This window comes from Pholcus phalangioides, unplaced genomic scaffold (assembly GCF_987345545.1).
Source record: "Pholcus phalangioides strain wild (caught in Gottingen) unplaced genomic scaffold, Ppha-v1.0 ptg000007l_1, whole genome shotgun sequence".
NCBI lineage: Eukaryota > Metazoa > Arthropoda > Arachnida > Araneae > Pholcidae > Pholcus > Pholcus phalangioides.
Window position 1 is genome coordinate 42993052 of NW_028301600.1, and position 19017 is coordinate 43012068.

Consider the following 19017-nt stretch of genomic DNA (forward strand, 5'->3'; position numbering starts at 1 on the left):
GTCCCTTATATTTCGAAAAGGTTCCAAAGTGTTTTATGTGGCTTGAATGCATTTTAGTTTTTGTGCTTTTGCGGAAAAATTTTTGTTTGATTCCTGAAGAATTGGTTTCTAGTGCAATATTAAAATGTAGGAATAAACCACTTTTTTCTTATTTCGCAGCTTCCTTGAAACCTCACAATTTGAAGGTAGACACACGCTGTAGCAAAAGTAATCAATTCTATTCCTGAATCTTGTCTGTACTGCTCCCCTCTTTAATATGACTGCACACTTGTGTGTTTATCAAGTGCTGGAATCAATATTCATTGAAATTGTATATACACTAAACACAACAACCAACAACTGATATTGAAGCAACAGCCCAGTGCTAACAGAAAAAAAAGAAAAAAAAACTCTTGGAAACTCATTTTTTGACCTTAAAACAGATTAAATAGTGAAAAAAAAAAAAATTGTAGGGAATCATGCTCAGAGCTCTCTACAGTATGAAAAAAAGTTAAAGGAAATGGGATGGATGTTGTTAACATTTAACAGTTAATCCCACCAAAAAAAGTTTCATTTAAAAAAATATAGCTTGAGATTCTTTATTCGCAAAAAATATCAAATCTTGTATATGTCCAAGTGCATTGATTATCTATGTTGCATTTAACCTCATGCTCTTGTATAGGTCTACAGGGCAAACGATATAAGTATAAATAAATAAATTGCTGTTAACTGTGTTTACACCTTCAAAATTAAGGTGTGGAGCATCTGTGTGACTAACACTTTTACTTTGGGTAACACCATTGGTATCACTATCTTGTTCCAGCTGGCGGTTGACACCAACATGGCATCACCCGCGCCACATTGGTGAATGCCTGAATGTTTTGTTGGGGATTATAGAATGGTACTAGTGAAGAGGGCCTTGAATTTGTACTATAGCTGCTGTGAACAACCATTGAAAGTTTTTCATACTATCAGCTATTTCAAGTTTTTTAATCTACTCCACGAGTCCTTTATTTTCCAAAATGACTTTTTAGGGAGAAGTTTTACATTTTTATTTGCTTTATTATATCCACAATCCAATAACTGTTTTCAGATGTGCCAACTTCTGGAATCCAGAAATCCGGAGATTCTCCCGAGGGGCGTACCCTCCCCCAGCACTCATAGACTTGATCAAAAAGAAAAATTTCAAAGCAAAATTTTTTCAAATCCATTAAGACAAAGATCCATTATTCCCCAAAAGTAGTTTCTGCATTGCCCCTGAGCAGAATATAATTCCATGTCAGTCTTTCCATGCTAAATAGAGAAATCACATCTACATACTGTTTATAAAACATAAGTGTTTCCTTTTATGGATGCTATCAGTGATTGATAATCTCGGGTATATGAACTTTTAAAAGCTTTATATAGCTTAAAGTTTTATATTTTCTTTCTGAAAACATATTTAATCGAAGGAAACAATTTAAAAACTATAAAATACAAAGCTGCTGATGAGAAAAATTGTATTTACAGAACCGCTGTTAATGGAATAAAATAACGATTATACAGGAATTTTGGCAACCAAGGTCATATTGCTGATAAATGCTACGTAAACAAAGTTACATCTTTGTCAGTTGCTTAAATGCAGTCATCAAGACTTTTTTACGGCTGCTTGATGGGAATGACCACAGCTGTCCCCTATGGGTGTCTTCCCTAATGACGATGGCAGTCATTGACATCACGACAATGTGAAAGATCGCGTAAAATCTAATTTTCTGCAAAAATCCGTAGAAATTTTAACAAATCGTCAGATACGTCAGGGAATTGTGGTCCGTTATAATTTCAATTTTGGTTCTCCAGTTTGGAATCCCACTTACGTTTTCAAAAAACGATTATGAGAAAACGTTGTAAGCAGGAAAATGCTTTAAACGGAAGTTTTTGTTGAGAGTTACTTAGAATTGAGACAAAAATTAGTCGCACCAAGGGGGAAACCGTTATAAGTGGGAGCATAAGCGGGATTGTCGAAGTATTAATAATTAAATAACTAAAGTAATTTTACTCCCTTTATTATTAAATTATCAGGGGTTTTGAAAAAACCAAAAAAACTGAGTTTTTTTTTTGTTTAAACCAGGTTTTTTGATTTTAATAGCATTTACATTAAAAACTATAAAATTTATGAAAAATCATTCAAACTTCTAATAATTAATTAAAACAAAATGCTTATTAATATAATTACCACAATTCCCATATTAATTAATCTATAAATATCTTACATTTTAATAAACACCAACTTTTGCAATTCAGTTATAACTTAACTCAAGGAATTATTGTCTCTGAGAATTCTTAACGTTATTTTATTTACCCTATAACAAGGATGTTTTCTCCAGTTACTTTCTCAACTATGCTTAATTAGGACGCTATTTTGCAAAAACTATAATAAAAAATAGATAAATAAGTGTTTAAATAATTAATGCACATTAATTAGCAATGATTTACGATATAATATACAGTGAGACTGTAATAAAGTTCTAATTTCAAAACACTGTAAAATACCATTGGTCAGAATGACTTTAAAATTTGCATGAATGCTCCTGAGGCCATGGAATTTTGTATGGCGAAGGGGAAAAAAATACTTTAAAATGTAAAATAGATGACTGTACTCATCTAGCACATGGGAAATTTGCTCACAGAATGGATATAATCTCCAGTCAAGGCAAAATGATAATGCAATTAGCATGGCATGATTTCATAATTCATGGAAACCTCAACAATTAAGTCATTTAAACAACTGCAACTTACACAAGAAATTTTAAATATGTGACCACTGTGTTCTGGCTGTGAGGTGGAAAAACAGAAGTGCTTGATCAACAACAGATCAGAGTAGGCTTACGTCATGGTAACAATGTGAATGTGCTTTCAATTCCACTAAGTTTGCAATCCAACCCCTGCACATAATGTTTTGGGGTATTCCCAAAGCCAAAAGTTGCGAGGCTTATAGTAGCGTTCACCTATCACGTGAACATGGCGGCCACGTGTTGTGTCACGTTATTGTCCAAATGGTTCTTCAGCAGCTGCTTCTCTGTTGCAATGCGCATCTTGATAAAAGTTTTGCTTCCCCAGGGCTAAACAAATTGAAAAAATTAGGTGGCAGCCAAATTTGTTAAGAGTGAAACATGTTTTTTTCCCCCCCTCCCAAGAAAAACAGTTCTAATTATATATTTTTTTACCTTTTCCAGGACTTAATGACCTATTCTCATGTTGGGAGACCAGTATGAAATCAAAGAAAAACTGTCTAGTACCTACACTTCATTTTAGCAATGATGCATATAAAATTCTAGGTGCCAAAACCGATTTTCTAGTCACCCCGGCATCTGGGATTTCTCCAGCCCTGCTATTCAGCATCCGAGTGGCGCAGTGGTAAGATGCTCGTCTTCCACTATGAAGGTTGATGTCAAAGTCCACGGGTTCGAATCCAGCCAAAAAGAACATCAGAAGCAAGTTCTTTGCCATCGTGGGCCTGGCGCAATCACCGATAGATGGCGCCTTCATTTTCAACCAACTCCAGGGTTGAAAAATTTCCATATGGCGATATGTGACCAGAGTTGGTGTGTGGTAAAGTAGCTCTGCTATTCACACACTGATGCTGTTGAAGTGCCTAAATGATAAGGTTGTGTACCGTATCGGGATCTGACCCCTCTACGCTACTGGTGATCTTGTCGTTTATGTGGGAAATTCCTATTTATTTTAGACGCCATGGACCTCTGAGCTACCAGAAACCACCTAAGGACCCACTGGCACAAAGGTAAGGGCCCGAATGTTCACTTAGTTCTAGGGTCTTACGGCTGTCAAAAGACAATGGGCTGCTGACGTCCCATATAAATTAATTTCTCTCATGGTGGCAATGTCGCTATTTTCGTGGAGAGATCTGGTTCCAATTCTTGTATAGCCGGATGAGCATTAATATATTGTTCATCTTAAAATATTTTATTTTTTATTAAGGGACCTCCCAGGGGAGGTATTACAATGTCTCTTTGTGTGGAAAACTGAGTTTTACTCACTTGTCTTTAGTGGGGAGCTGCAGTGTCTGTTGGAACACTTTATTTTTTGGTATTGTTTATTCAATGTTGACGTAGTCGGGAGTCTGATTAGCTCTCCGGATTGTATCATGTTGCCAGGTTTCCAATATAATATATTCTCTGTCTGTTTATTTTTGTGAACGCATGAATATACAAATGTGATGTTTTTATTGAGGCCGAAAGGCCTTACGAGGAAATGTGGTCCTAAATTTTTATAAAATGTGTATAAATTTCTCCTTCTTCAGCTAACCAACTTTCTTCTTTTATAGTACTCTTTCAACTAAAACCCTCTAGTTGGGTGGTGGTCCGCCATACAACCACCTACATTGAGTGTCCGGCCGGCAGTTTATGGACGTATAAATTGACTGATCACAAACCAGTGAGATTATACAATTCTGTCAATTTTAAATCGAGGGTTTTTATGTGTTGAAATATCTAATATTTGATTTGTGTAAACATTAGTCCGAACTTAATAAGTAACATTTCCATGCAAAAGTTGAGTTGTGTTAATTTTCCACTTGTCGTTTGCTTCATCAAAATGCTGGATATTTCGAACCAGGCAAGCAACTGCCACAAGGGACGTTGCAGTTACGAAAAATAAATTATATTGCTGATCAAGTAGAGCGCATCATCAACTTGTACATTTCAAATTTTTTTTCCCCTTTTGCCAAAGAAAATTCCATTGCTTCATGCAAAGGACCCATGAAAATTTTCAAGCCATTCTGACCAGCAGTTCTCATTTGTGTTTTGGAAACATCCTAAGCAAACGATGTGACATAGTCTATATTTGAAGAAATTTCTAACTGAAAAGTATTTGGACTGGGATCACCAGCCACTTCACGAACTGGCCAATTTCAGGCTTTTACTACTGTAAAGTAAAACCTTGATTAACTGGGTGTAATGTTGAAAATATGTAAAAATAACAATTGGAAATTAAGCCTTTTGGCAATATACAGTATGGGATCTGCTGCTTCCTGTGGAAAAAAAATGAAAATGTATGAAGTAAATATGGCTACTAGTACATTGGTCTTTGTCCTTAAGGAGCAACTGGTCTGTTTATGGATTAAAGGACCACCAGCCCTTAGGCTCGGATTACAATATAAAAGTTCATTTATAAAACTAAAAAAATACAACCAGTAAGGTGATTGACTGCATTTGCATTGTTAATGGTCGAATTGGTTGCATTTTTCAACTTTTATAAAAGTACTTTTCAAAACTTTACAGTGTAATCCCGGCCTTAGCATGACGGTGAAGTCACTGCTGTTTCTGCTTCTTCGTAAAGGGGAAAAAAGCCTGCAAGGTAATACATTACCACCACATGTGAATTCCTTATTCATGAATTTGCTTAAGATAAAGGATCAGAATGTAGTGCCAAGTTAGAAAATGTAGTAAGAAAGAGAAATTTTGATACTGTATATAATTTTCAGCAACTAAAATAATACGAAAGCAAATTTATATTCAGCCCACTTTTATAAGATTTTTTAAAAAAAAATAGTTCATATTATCTTAAAATATTTAAAGATATACTATCAGAATATACCCCAACAGAAAATGTAAGAATTAAACATTTTTGCTAATAATGAACAAATATATTTTTTAGGGAAAAAATTATATTTAGGGCACTTCTATGCTATTTTTTGAAAAAACAACCACTTGGTTAAAAACCAACGTGGTGAAAAAAAAAACCCCTGCTAATTAAATTGAAATATTTAACTTACTTCCAGAATATATAATTGAACCATTTTTAAGTACATCTTTTAACAAATGCCAACACGAAGTGCAGCCCACTCAAGCGTGAAGAATACCTGCAGACATATAGCGCATCGAGTAAAAACCGATTTAAACCAAAATAATTTACTAACGCAACCCAGGATAATTTTTATCTTTTCTTGGAAATGATATGAACCCTCTCTAGAAAGGGGCAATCCGATAGCTCTTCTCGTAATCTGAGAACAATACTTTAAGTGAAATCCCCTAATATGATAACCCTTTTATGCTCACACATGTAGGAAATATTCTAATGAAGTTTGAATCCTTTTTCTCTGGATTATTTATCTTTTACCATAAGCTAATGATGATTTTTGTTTTCAAGCCTTCTTACTTGATCCATGTAGTTTTGAATATCACTACTCTGAATGTTGCATTCTCTAGCTTGCAAACATGATTTCACATAAATCAAAACTCCACCCCTTTCCTGTCAAATGTATTTCTAGAATAAGTATTATATCCCGAGATATACAAGCGCCAAAGCAGAATGCTTTGTATTGTTCAGCAACGAAAACTAACCTCTAAGCAACTTTGAGAGAAGACTGAGGCTCAAATAATTCAGGAACATTCAATGCAATGCATTTTTGATCGTCTGGCAACCCTAGACCCAGGGCCGTAGCATCCCTTATCAGAGCCCCAGGGCAGACTTTCCCTTGGAGCTCTCCTTGAAAGGGTTATGAAAGATTATTAAGTGAAATAAAAGTACACTTTCAGTGGGGCTCCCATTCAGCTTGGGTGGGGGGAGAACCCAGTTGCCCCAGCTAGTTACAGGACTGCCTAGACCCACTACTAATATTTTTTCATATCAGAGCTCCTTTGGCACCTACGACAAATCTTTCTGAAACAAGCTCCACGGGCACACCTGCTGAAAATGCATCCAGTACATAAAAAACTCCTGAATACACTATTGATCTGTATTTACCCAGGTCCACACCGGCCCTGTTGCACTACGACGAGTAGCAATAGTGGGCTCAAATCAGAGCAGAAGTGCCTAAACCAACATTAAATGTAGGGAGGTGTTACTGATCGAGCACTTTGGTCCACCATCAATCATCGGGCCAAACAACGACCCACGTCAGAATAAAACACCGTTCAAATAGAATGCCCACGAATGTGCCAATTTTTTTACCGACTGCACTATTTTTTTCATACTGGTGGTAGAATGAAATAAAAAATTAGAGGTAACGTTGCTTACGCGAGCCGAAACCCTATTGTGAGAGTACAAACATAGTGCGAAAAAATATGTTTCCACACGCAGGAAGGTAAACTCGGTAGATAGTGTGTACACTGGAAGGAGATTTTCAGAAGCACTTATTTTTATATTCCGATTGGCACAGACTGTCTGACAAGCTCGGATTCAGGGCAATGCGTCGGAAGGGGAGGGGATCTATTTTGTGTAGGTTCGCTAGATAGCCCTGTATTTTACGGAGAGACCAATTTTTCCCATATTTCAGCTCTTGAGAAGAGCAATCACACCTCTGGATTTGTACCTTCTGTGAGAATCAGAAAAAACCTTCCTGCACTTGCATAACAACTCTTACCACAAACTGAAATTGGCGCAAATGAGCAGGGATTCGGCACACCTTGTAGCAAGAGAACCGTTTCAGTACAGTTCGGCACAGCTCTTTCACCCCTGGATTGATTGTTCTACAATGTACGTGTAGATTTCGGCATATTCTGCTTGGGGGTGATTAAGAACGATTCATCCTTATTATATGCCCAAGATTCTGTAATGGCAGTTCTATAGGCTCTCCACAGAAATCATAGTTCCCAAACAGTCTTTATTACCCAGGCTTTGAGTGTTTATTAGAGAACATTTTAATTTGTCCCTTGATTTGGTGTTAATCGAGAAGCTATTCAAGTCAGAGTTCAGTAATTACCCAAAAATGGAATTACTGGAATAAAAGAAAGCTTTCACCTTGGGAAATAGAGAGAGATATTTTTTTATTTTTTTCGAAAGCCTATATTGTGCTCATAGGTGGACATACATAACATAAAAATTCTTCTGAGGATTTTATGAATATAAATTTGTACATGTGATAAAAGTGACTCAAATTCATCTATAATTTTAAAGCTGTGCTGGTTTTCTGGACACCCTTAAAGGTGATATTTCCATATTTGTGAAACTTCTTCAGGCAAAAGTAGTTGAAATGTCTTTTTTAATGTGAATTGAAATGTCTAATTTCCAACTAGCAAGTGAAGCAAGGTTTTTCTAAGATTTGATTCATTTTACACTATACTGTTAGTAACGAGATAAAATTTCATGACATGATAAATGTTATTGAATCTTGTTTATGTAACTGAAAAATGGAAAAATAAATTAAAATTAGAAATTTTCCTTTTTAAAATCAAATATATATAAAAAAAAGCTAACCAAATTCTAATATTAGACCTAATTTATAAAAAACATCGAAAAATAAGCTATTTAAAATACTGCACAGGATGTATTAAATTCATTGTCATCACAAGAAGCTACAGTAACCTCTTGTTAACGTTTGTTACAAACCTTTCCACCAAATCTAATTCAAAAAGGGAAACAGTGTTTCCTCACTCAGAAATAAAACTTTGAATAACATACCAAAATAGATTTACACACACTAGCAACTGCTTGGCAAGTTGGTGTAATAGGGAAGTCTACAGGAAGATTTGGAAGTCCTAATATTCCCATTAGTGGAATTAGTCCTCTTTGACGAACAAATTCTCTACAATGGTCATCCGTAGAGTTGTTGCTTAAAATGGCATCAACAAAATGCATCTGAAAGAAAAATAAATCAGCCTGACAATGAGAATTGAAACTTGTTTTATCTTGGTATTGGATAGTTCCAGAATGTACATGTGTGTGCCCATCACCCTATTTTCAAAACATGCCATTGTGGTCTTTGTTAATATGGACATTACTTCTGCTGGCCTTGAAGACAATTCACTCTGTGATTGCTATGGCCAAGCTGGATATATCCAACTTTTTAAGTTTTTTTTTTTTTGATCTTGAAAGCCAAAATAAAAGCCTTAATGATCAAACATTGTCAATCTACAAGTTGAGAGAAATTTGCAAACATGGACAAAAAAGTTTCTGATATGTTGTTAGAGAAGGTTCCTAAATTAAGCTTAATCCTATTAACAAGTTGCTCTAAAAAGGATTCAAATTTCACTTCATTTAACTGGTTAGTGCTTTAAATGCCTGTATGTTAAAATAATCACTAGTTGTTTCTACACAATATATGTATATATTTTTTAAATCATCTGTACATAACACACTCAGTTTCCAATATGTCTTTAAGAAATCAATATTTTTCCCTTTCAATAGACAAAAGAACAAAAATCACATCTACATTTAATACATTTATCAGAATATTCGAAAAAATTACATTTCTTTAACAAAGGATTGTTTCTTTTGTCACACTCAAGTACAATGTTATGCATACCACATTCAGGATGTAGTCAACTAGAGGTACAGGCGTTTTGTTCTCAGATCCAGAAATTTCAGGTCCTCTATCACTGCCAGGCTTTGAAACTGATGACTGAACAGGATTGACAGTTTCATCATCATCTTCTTCTTCTTCATCAGATGAAGCATCATTAACATTAGTGGCTCTATTCCCTGAAGATTGAGATGTAGTCTCCGGTTTAGCAGTAGCTGGTCTTGAGCAGACGAACTTAGGGTTTCGTCCCATTTCACATAACTGCTCCAACAGCTGTAAGAAAATCAAGTTTGTCCTCAACCACACAACTCAATGAATGAATGAAGCAAAGTTGAATGAAAAATGAATGAAGCAAATTGTCTGCACTAATAATATCATTATGCAATACTAGCTGTTGCCCGCGGCTTCATTTCTGTGGGTTTAGTAATCTGGAAATTACACGACGTTAGCAAGGGAAATTTAACTCTGAGCCTATCTTGTGACATAATAGCCGAAGACCTGAACATTACTGAAGATGCATATAGAAATGTCCTCTCCACTTGTCAATACAAGATTCATCGAAAGACTGGTTATTTGTGGAGATGAAGATTACAAGAAAGAAAATTAATCACTGCTTCCACTGGGACTTGAACCCCGGTCTCTCACTTGCCTATGTCATTCACGAGCTATTAGTCGATTGTTGGCACCGTCCATGTACGATGCCTGTCAACATATATATACGCTCCAGGGTTGAAATATTCTATCTGCTTCCATAGCTTAGATGGTAGAGCCCTCATCCGGCAAGCGAGAGACCAGGGTTCGAGTCCCAGTGGGGGCAGTGATGAATTTTTTTCCTTGTAATCTTCTCCACAAATAACCAGTCTTTCGATGAATCTTGTATTACTGAGGATGATTCGGAGCTTCGGCTGTTACATCATAAGTCTTTTTTATATATTCAATTTTAGTATAAAAAATAAACCAAATAATAAAAGAAATAACCATACAAAAAAAATTAAACAAATAACAATAAATAAACCAAAAAGAAACAATTGATGGGAACAAAAATAAAGCAATGAAAAAAATAAAAAAATGTCACGAAAATGCACACGAGCATTATATCATGGCATGAAGTGATGACCAGGTGTTGCTTCTCTAGGTTTGTGGCCTGTTTTTTTTGGCGATGATTCCCCACATAACATTTGAACTCATCACGACCCCTTGGGATACAAATTTTCAACAGAATATAATACTGACTAAACTTCATATTTATGGCAGCAATTTCCACTCAGTGATAACTTTAAGAGTGTTAATATAACCCATTAACACTCTTCTCCCCACTTAGAGGTAGAGGGGTTGAATTTTGAAAAAATTCCTTCTCAGTGAGTCTCTACAATAAAAAAAAACATTGACCAAATTTCATATTTTTAACATCGGCAGTTTCAGCTTGGCGCTATTCCTCCATATGAAAACCCCCCTATATTGAACACCCTCCTAGAGGTCCAATTTTGGAAAAAATTCTTCATCTTTACGTCACAAAATAAAACTGAACAAATTTCATAATAGCTTCAGCTGAAGGTCAATTGACTATATATGTAACCTTTGAACCCCTTAGAGATTAAATTACAAAAAAACCTTTTTAGTTAGTCTTCAAATAAAACTACCAACCAAATTTCATAGTTTCAGCTCGGCATGAATTGTCTACTCAACTTTTGAACCCCCACCCCCCTTTATGACCACTGAGGGGTCGAGTTTCTAAAACCGTTTCTTAGTTAGTCTTTCCATCATGAAACTAAACTACTGACAAAATATATTTTTAGCTTCAGTGGTTTGGCTTGGCAATGATGAATCAGTAAGGACAAGAAATTTTACATATATAAATTGAGTGAATTTGAAACTAATATAGATGTTTCACCTTGATTATAGCAGCAGTTGCATCACTCCGAAGTGTAGGTTGATGTCTCATCAGTTCATCCATTGCATTTCCAAGGTTACTAGCAGTGTCGCCCATAGGATCTGAACTACGGCGTCTTCGCATTGCTGGAAGATACTCTGAAGATACAAGCATTCTAAATAGCTTATCAAATGGATTCAAAGCAATAAAACTCCTGAGTCCTCTACTATTCAAACAAAGAGCACTGAAAACATTTGGCAATGCAGCTAAAACTTCTCTGGTGGCAGGAACCTGAGACGAAAAAAAAAAATTATCTTTAAAAAAATTTAAAAAAAACTCATCTATATCAACAGATATCAAGGGTTTCGTGAAATTTGCAATGGAGGATAAAAGCTTCTAAAATGAACAGAAAAATTGTCTGCAGGCAATATTTCAGAAAGACTACACCTAGTTGGCATAAAAATCTTTAAGTAAAAAAAACCATTTCAAATTTAATCTATTTAGAGATTTCTAATTTCAAATCTATTCTGAGATTTTTTTAGTGGAAGGTAGGGGTTCTAGTAAACTGTTACAACTTTGAGCACCATCTGTAACAATGATTAAAAAAGTTATTTTGACTTTCTTGTACTGTAGCCTTTCCTTAACTTTCTGGGTACATTTTGCCCTTCTACATGTTTGCAACCATCCCTTCTAACGTTAACTTTGTTCTTTTGCTATTCCCTACCTCCCAGCCAATAAAAAACAATTGAATTCTAAATCTCCCTGTATATATTTTATAGATTAAACTTTTTATTTTTTGTTGTGTTTAAGTAATAGTGAAATTTATCAACCTTAACAAGACTACTGGTGATTATGCATAATAACTGGCAATTAAGTATTTTTTCTATTCATCACATTTACTGTAATGTACACATGCTAAGACTAGGAGATAATGGTTTATAGCAGGTTACAAAAACCATGTATATAATAGCTGAGAATTCCAATTCGGATGTGTTGAATTATAGGTTTGAGAAAAAAAAATTGCAGCCAACACACAGTTGATACAAAACTTTCAAGTACAACTGTCTATAATTGACATGTTCTTATCTCCAAGACAGCAACAAGTATTGATGTTATGTTTCCAGAATCCCTAGTAAATCAATCACAAAATTTATAAAATGTTCTGAATTTTGTGTAGAAGCTGCAATCAACAATCTTAAGAAGCATCTTAAGAAATATATATATATACCTATACTTTGATGTGGTCTAGTGGTTAGGGTACCTGGCACTCACCCAAGAGGCCAGAGTTCAATTTCCAGCGTGAGAAATTTTAATCTCAATGATTAAAGAAAAAAGTATTCAGGGAGTATAAAAATGGAAAGGTACCTGTCATCTTTTACTAAAAAAAGAAGGGTGTTGAAAAAATCATAAGGGATAGCAAAGAAAGTTAAATCTATCTTATAACATTTTGACACAAATAAATTTTACAAGTATATCAACAATGAAAGCGCTGGCCTCCCTATCAAAGATAGAGAACGATGTAATTATGTATAGTGATTTCAATAACTTTCATCAGTTTTTAATAGAGTAGGTGATTTCGAAAGTTTATGCGTGTCATGAGGTAATAAAGTCAGCAATAACATTTAAATGGAAGATGAAGTCATGAAACTTGTTGATGAAATGTTAATGAAGTACCAGGACCAGATCATATTTATGCTAGGGTCCTTGGAGAATATGCTAATGCAATGGTTCTCAACCTTTTCTGACTCGCTGAACCCTTTATAGTACTCAAGTTCTATGACGGAGCCCCACAATTGTCTATTTTTTATTTATTCATTAAAGTTACTGATTAATTTTTATTGAAAAATATTTTGAATTATGTTTTTTTTAAATGCTGTGACTGTATGCTTAAGTAACAAGCAAATGTTTGAGAACACAAATTCGAACAGTAACAGAGCATGATGACCAGGATTGGGTATTGAGAAGTGTAGTAAAAAAAAGAGTTGTGATAGTAGTATTAAAATGATTTAAAGAAATCAGAAGTGATGTTTTGAGTTTGCAATAAATTTTGTTTTTATCCACTTCTGAGAGAGATATAACAGATGTTAACCAAATAAGAGTTAAATCACTGTAGACTGTTTAAGAAAATATGCTCTCATATAAACAACAAAATAACTAACAACATTTTTCATTCAAATCCTTTCGTATTTCTAGAAACTCTGTTGCTGAAGAACTTTAATGAAAAACCTAATATTTATAACCACAAGTTTTGAATGAAATACTATTTGTGCGCGATCTGATCTCGGAATGTTCAAATAAATGTTTCAAAAGGAAAGATGTGTTAATTCATTCTTGTCATCTGTGGGGCAATAATGGGTAATGAAATCATTAAATGAACTGGGAATGCAACTTCCTTGCATTGCATAATTGGCTCTCTACCGGGATGGTTACAAAAAATAAACTTTGCATTTAAATATGGGGGCTCGACCGATACCAGTTCATCGATTTGGATGACAATTTTGAAGTCGCAATATCTAGATCGTATCTTTAAACTTGAATTTGAATTTTTGTGATCACATTACAAGTTCGTGTTTCAATATATTTTTTGGTCTTTTTAAAATGAGCGATCACAAACATAGCTTATGTTGTTCTTGTAGTCGATCTAGCGTCTCGTCAGAAGCATTATATCTAGTCTAAAATTACAATAATCTAATAAATTCAAATTTGAACTTTTGGAAAAATGCTGTGATTGGCTCCAATTTTTTTTTGGGGGGGGGGTGGGGTTTGCAAATATTTTGGTAAATTAATTTATAATTGTAAAAATGAAATCTTTTAGGTTACTTCTAGTCATTTTAAGAAAAAATGTAGAATTAAAATGTTAGTCATCAGGACTGTTTCCCGGATCCACGATCTTTTACGTAAGAGGGGAGAATGCCTGTCGCAATTGTATTTCATGTATTTTGGAGGGTTAGTGTATTTCATGTTTTTTGGGGGGTGTGAGATTTGAGATTTTTTTAATGTGATATTTTGAGATAGTGAGATTTCTTGGTAGTGCAGGGCCCCTAAGTGTATATTTTTTTGTGTGTTATAGTGTATTTCATGCAAATTTTGATTTGATTCATGCTGGATTTTTTTATATTTTTTAGTGTATTTATAGCGTGTATTTCATGCGGGATTATTTATTATAATGTATTTCATGTTTTTGGGCAGGTGTTTCTCCTTCTGTGGGATAGATTGTTAAGAAAACATGGGTTTCCAGAAAAATTAAGAATTTTGTTGGCCGGGGGAAAATGTAACATTACCATTTAGGCCCACGTAGAAATGGTCCTCATTCATCATTTTTAATTTGTTTTGCCTTATTTTGTTTCCTGGATCGATCAGCAGGATCATGTGTCCGCCGATCAGCCGCCGTCTTTATTTTGTGATTGCCAGAGATTGTGTTATATTTTTTACAATATTTCCTTTTCTCTTATAAAGTTATGTAAATTAGACACAAACTCAACACTGCATCTGAGATCTTGTGATTGGTTCTGTCATAAAGCATTGTGGGAACGCTCCTGTATAAAAACCAGATAAAGATGTGCACGACTATCACTTCTTCAGACTAATTTCCTGTCTTCGTTACTAAGGCGTTGAGTTGTGAGCCAGATTGTCTCTCAGTTGTAACAATGTGTTAAATTTAGGAAGGTGTACCTCTGGCACCTCACCTATCTCATCGCTTGTCTCATGTGATAATCAAACGTCGTGATCTCGTCGCCTGCGGATTGATTAGTGGCCAGACCGACTACCCTTGCACCTCTCCTGACGTCCGCCTCCAGTTGTTTCCTATGCAATGGCTGACCTATAGTCTCAACGGATATTTCAAGACTGACATAATTGACATAATTACGGATCATTTGAGATGATACCTGGCACATTTCCAGAGCACTTGAAGGATCAGTGAAACATTTAGAGATCACTAAAGTGGCTGTGTAGGGGACTTATCAATAGGGAGAAAGTTATTGGGAACCTGGACTAACAATCAAAAAGTTTTCAGTTTTTGGTACCCCAAATAAGATGACATGAAAAATATTTCATAAAGGGTGGTTGATGACATAAACACAGACCTGCGAACCTTGAAAATGCAAAAGTCCTGTAATTTGCTTACAAAAGTTCTGCAATTTCCTGCAAAAAATCCCAAAAATTTTTTCCAAAAATCCTGCAAGCCTACCATAATCTCCTGAGCATAATCCGTGGAGTACAAGTGGAAATGAAGAATTAAATGTAAATTTAACAAAATATGTGTATATTTTTCTATAAAATAACTGTAGAAGAAATAACACTTAGAAGAAGCAACATTTTCTCTTAAAATCACAAACACCTTCCCCCCAAATTTCTCAAGATTTCACTAAAGGGGGAATAAAATTTACTAACGCAGATTACAGGACATTTTTATTCTCATTTTTCAATGCTTTAAAGTAGCAAAATGCCAATGTGCAACTTATTGCAAGTATATGCTTTCATTCTTGAACATGCATATTTTGCCGCTGTGGTGGTTGAGTGGTCATAGTAACGGACTCTCATCGCAAAGATCCGGGTTCGAACCCCACCAGCGCCACAGTGGTGGTCGGCTAAAGTTGGTTTTCTGTGGTTTCCAACTTCAAGGCGAGAATGCGAGCCGATCTCCCCGTTAAAAAGTCCTGCCACAGAGAGCAACAGGCTTGCAACGTAACAAATATTCAATAACTACACTTCGCTCACAATTTGAAGTATAGATGGCAGCACTGAAATATCAAGTACAACACTAGTTACACACTCAGACTGTTAGGTGCACTCACTTTGTTCCAGACTCTGCCACGAAGCTGGGCTGGAAGACATCTTGGCAACAGGATAAGTCAGGCATAGCCCCTGGCATTCATTCATTGAACATGCATATTTTTGACAATTTCACTGACTGGAAACATTTTCTTAAAAAGCACACTGGCATACTCCGCACAAGATAATAAGTCATGTTCCACAATAAATGATGTAAATAAACACTGCATGGATAAGAGCATCACAAGCGGAACTGCTTTGAGCAAAATTTAATAATATATTACTTTCTGTAATCTTACAACTGTCCATGTGCTTCTGTGCACGAATGTGTTTTATACATCTGCTTTGCCTTGGTGTGCTACAGAAAAATCACATCTACAAATGGAACAGAAGGCAAACTGCTGGACCTTCCTTGATTCAATTATGCAATTATTGTCCAATTGAATACCTGGGTAATTGAAATCCCCTAGTATGAGAACCCTCTTACGCTTACACATGTAGGAAATTTCATCATGCAATTTGGCGATGTAGTTTGGATCCCTATTCGGTGGATTGTAACAAACCGCAACAATAAGTTTATAATGTCTTCTGTTCTCAAGCTCAACCCATACAGTTTCAATATCATTTCTCTTCACGTTACACTCTCTAGCCTTCAAACATGATTTCACGAATATCAACACTCCACCCCCTTTCCTATCAGATCTATTTCTCAAAAAAGTATCGTATCCTGAGATGTGTAAAAAAAGATTCATCCCCATCCTTTGCCCAAGATTCAGTAATGGCTATAAGATCCAGGCCCTCCACAACCATCATAGTTCCTAAAAAATCTTTCTTATTACCCAAGCTCCTGGCATTAATTAGCACACATTTTTATTTACCCGGTGATTTATTGTCGATCGAGAAGCCATTCAAGTCAGTGGTGGGTAATTCCCCGTCAGTACTGTTATGATTATCATTAACTAACCCGCATTCCCGACTACGTGGTCTGGAAGTAAAAACCTAACCTAAGACTATCGTAAACCTCCCAGACCCCCCTCTTATTTAGATGGATACCATCTGAACGAAGCCACCTATCAGTAAATGCGGGAAGCTCCAAAGATGTGACGCCATGTGAGGAGCAAATGTCCTTCAAGCCTATATTGAATTGTTGGATCCTACTCCTATACCTTCTACTACCCCTTGGCAGCACTGGAATCACTGCCACATCTGACCCCCCCCCCCCTCCCTAGCGGATAATAGTAAATCCTGGTACTCTGACAGAGACTCACTAATATTCGCTCCTACCTGATTCGTTCCCACCCACAGAATCACCCGGAAGGACTTCTAGCTACAATTTGTCTAATTTACCAAAAACTTGTGCATTGTACCAACTTTCGAAAAAGCATGGAATAAACCATATCAGTGTTTGGGTGAAATTTAGCCCTTTGTTTGTAATACATCACTGAAATAAATGTTTGTCAAAGTATATATTAGACGAAAATTCAGAACTGGTGGTTACAGATTTTAACGACCATTTAATTTTGCAAACAGAATCACACAAGGTGACATTACAGGATCATTAACATCTACAGGATATCTGTTATTAATGGTGAGCTTTAATTGCTGAGAGATTGGTGAAGTGAAAAACCTAATTGTCTCGCCAGTACTTACCAAAATTACTTTGACAAACACAGATTTCTGTGATGTATCACAAAAGCCGAAATTTCTCCTGAACTAGAACACTGATATAATTTATTGTAGGTTCTTTCGAAACCTGATGCAATAGACAAGGTTTTGGAAAATTAGACTGACTGTAACAAGAAAGTTATTAGCGTAATTAGAAATGAAAAATTTTGGCAACAATTCGATTTTGAACTTTCCAAATATTTCAGCGCTTGTAGCTCGGCAATAAATCCAGATATTTTGATGAAAATGAGATGCCATCTTATAGGATTTTTTTTATACAGTTTTTTCTTAATATGTGCTTAGTTTACATGCAAGTCTCTTGGAAACTTCACAAATGCAGGCTTTTTTTAGACTTGACACATTTTTTCTTATAATCTATTATCCAATTTAACTTGAAAATGGTTTGATATAGGATAAGGTTGGTGGAGTGTTTCATGATCCACTTGGGCTCGTCTATCACCCCCTTTCGTTTGGCAGAATGGGCCAGATTTATCCTGTATATACACTTATGTTGCATAATTTTAAACAGGAGAATAAATACATTTTCTTTTCCTCATCATATTAAAAAAACCTGGGTTTTCCTATTGAAAATGAGGTTGGCTTTTTTACAAGGCCCTAGACATTTTTTAAAAGACTTGCTGCATAATATGGAATACTATGAGTATTTTCTGAGTTGGGCTAGAATATCTCTTCAAAGATGGAAAGTTTAATAAGATAAAAGGGGAAAGGTCTATAAATAATAAGTGTCCTGTCCTCTGTGGCCCACCTTGATCATTTTGGGCAACAGAAGGAAGACTGCACTTAACATGTGAATAAACTATGAAACCCTGCATCAACTCAAATTTTCGTTTTTACTTGTCATAGATTCATTTAATGGTTTTTGATCAATTCCAATTAGTTTTCATTTTGAACCCTGTATTCCATATTACCAGATGAGAAATTTTTAAAAGCCTTTCTCTAAGACATAACATTTATTTTTAAACCACACCTTTTTAATAATTCCTTCTCTTTTAAACACAATACACGTGTCAATGCAAAGTGAAGAATACAAATTTTACAGTGTTTCAGGTTCTTGTTTTAAATTGGAATAATTGAAAAAAATTAAAATAGTATTCCATATTACCTTATAACTTCCTAAATGTATTTGCTAATAAACCAAACATCTTTGACCCCATTCATAAGTCCTAAATGCCCACTTTTTTCCAAAGTCAAAAGTCTTAACTTAGACTAAAATTTATGCTTCATACATGTAATCAATTCCAGTAGACTATTCTTTCATTTATTTATTTTTTTTGCTTTTCATTCTTTTTTTTGTTTGTTATCAGAATGCTGTTTATGCAAAAAAAGTATTAATAATCAAAAAATACTTATACAGTAGACTCTCTGTAACTCGGCACGTGGATAACTCGACATCTATTATTCCCTTGGTTGACACAATACTGATTTCAATGTAAGAGAAACTCTAACTCTACACATTTTTGGCTTAACTCCG

The 19017-nt window shown here is 35.2% G+C and overlaps 1 protein-coding gene across 9 annotated transcripts in view; it reads right to left on the reverse strand.

Annotated features, from left to right (window-relative positions):
- Nucleotides 1–19017, reverse strand: part of HUWE1 (HECT, UBA and WWE domain containing E3 ubiquitin protein ligase 1) — a 564154-nt gene that overhangs the window by 376608 nt on the left and 168529 nt on the right. For all 9 annotated transcript variants that reach the window (XM_089233267.1, XM_089233272.1, XM_089233273.1 and 6 more), the window contains exons 23-25: nucleotides 11109–11378; nucleotides 9221–9490; nucleotides 8377–8553 (exon numbers count right to left, since the gene is read on the reverse strand). In XM_089233267.1, coding sequence (XP_089089393.1) covers nucleotides 8377–8553; nucleotides 9221–9490; nucleotides 11109–11378 — 717 coding nt within the window. The remainder of the gene's footprint in view (nucleotides 1–8376; nucleotides 8554–9220; nucleotides 9491–11108; nucleotides 11379–19017) is intronic.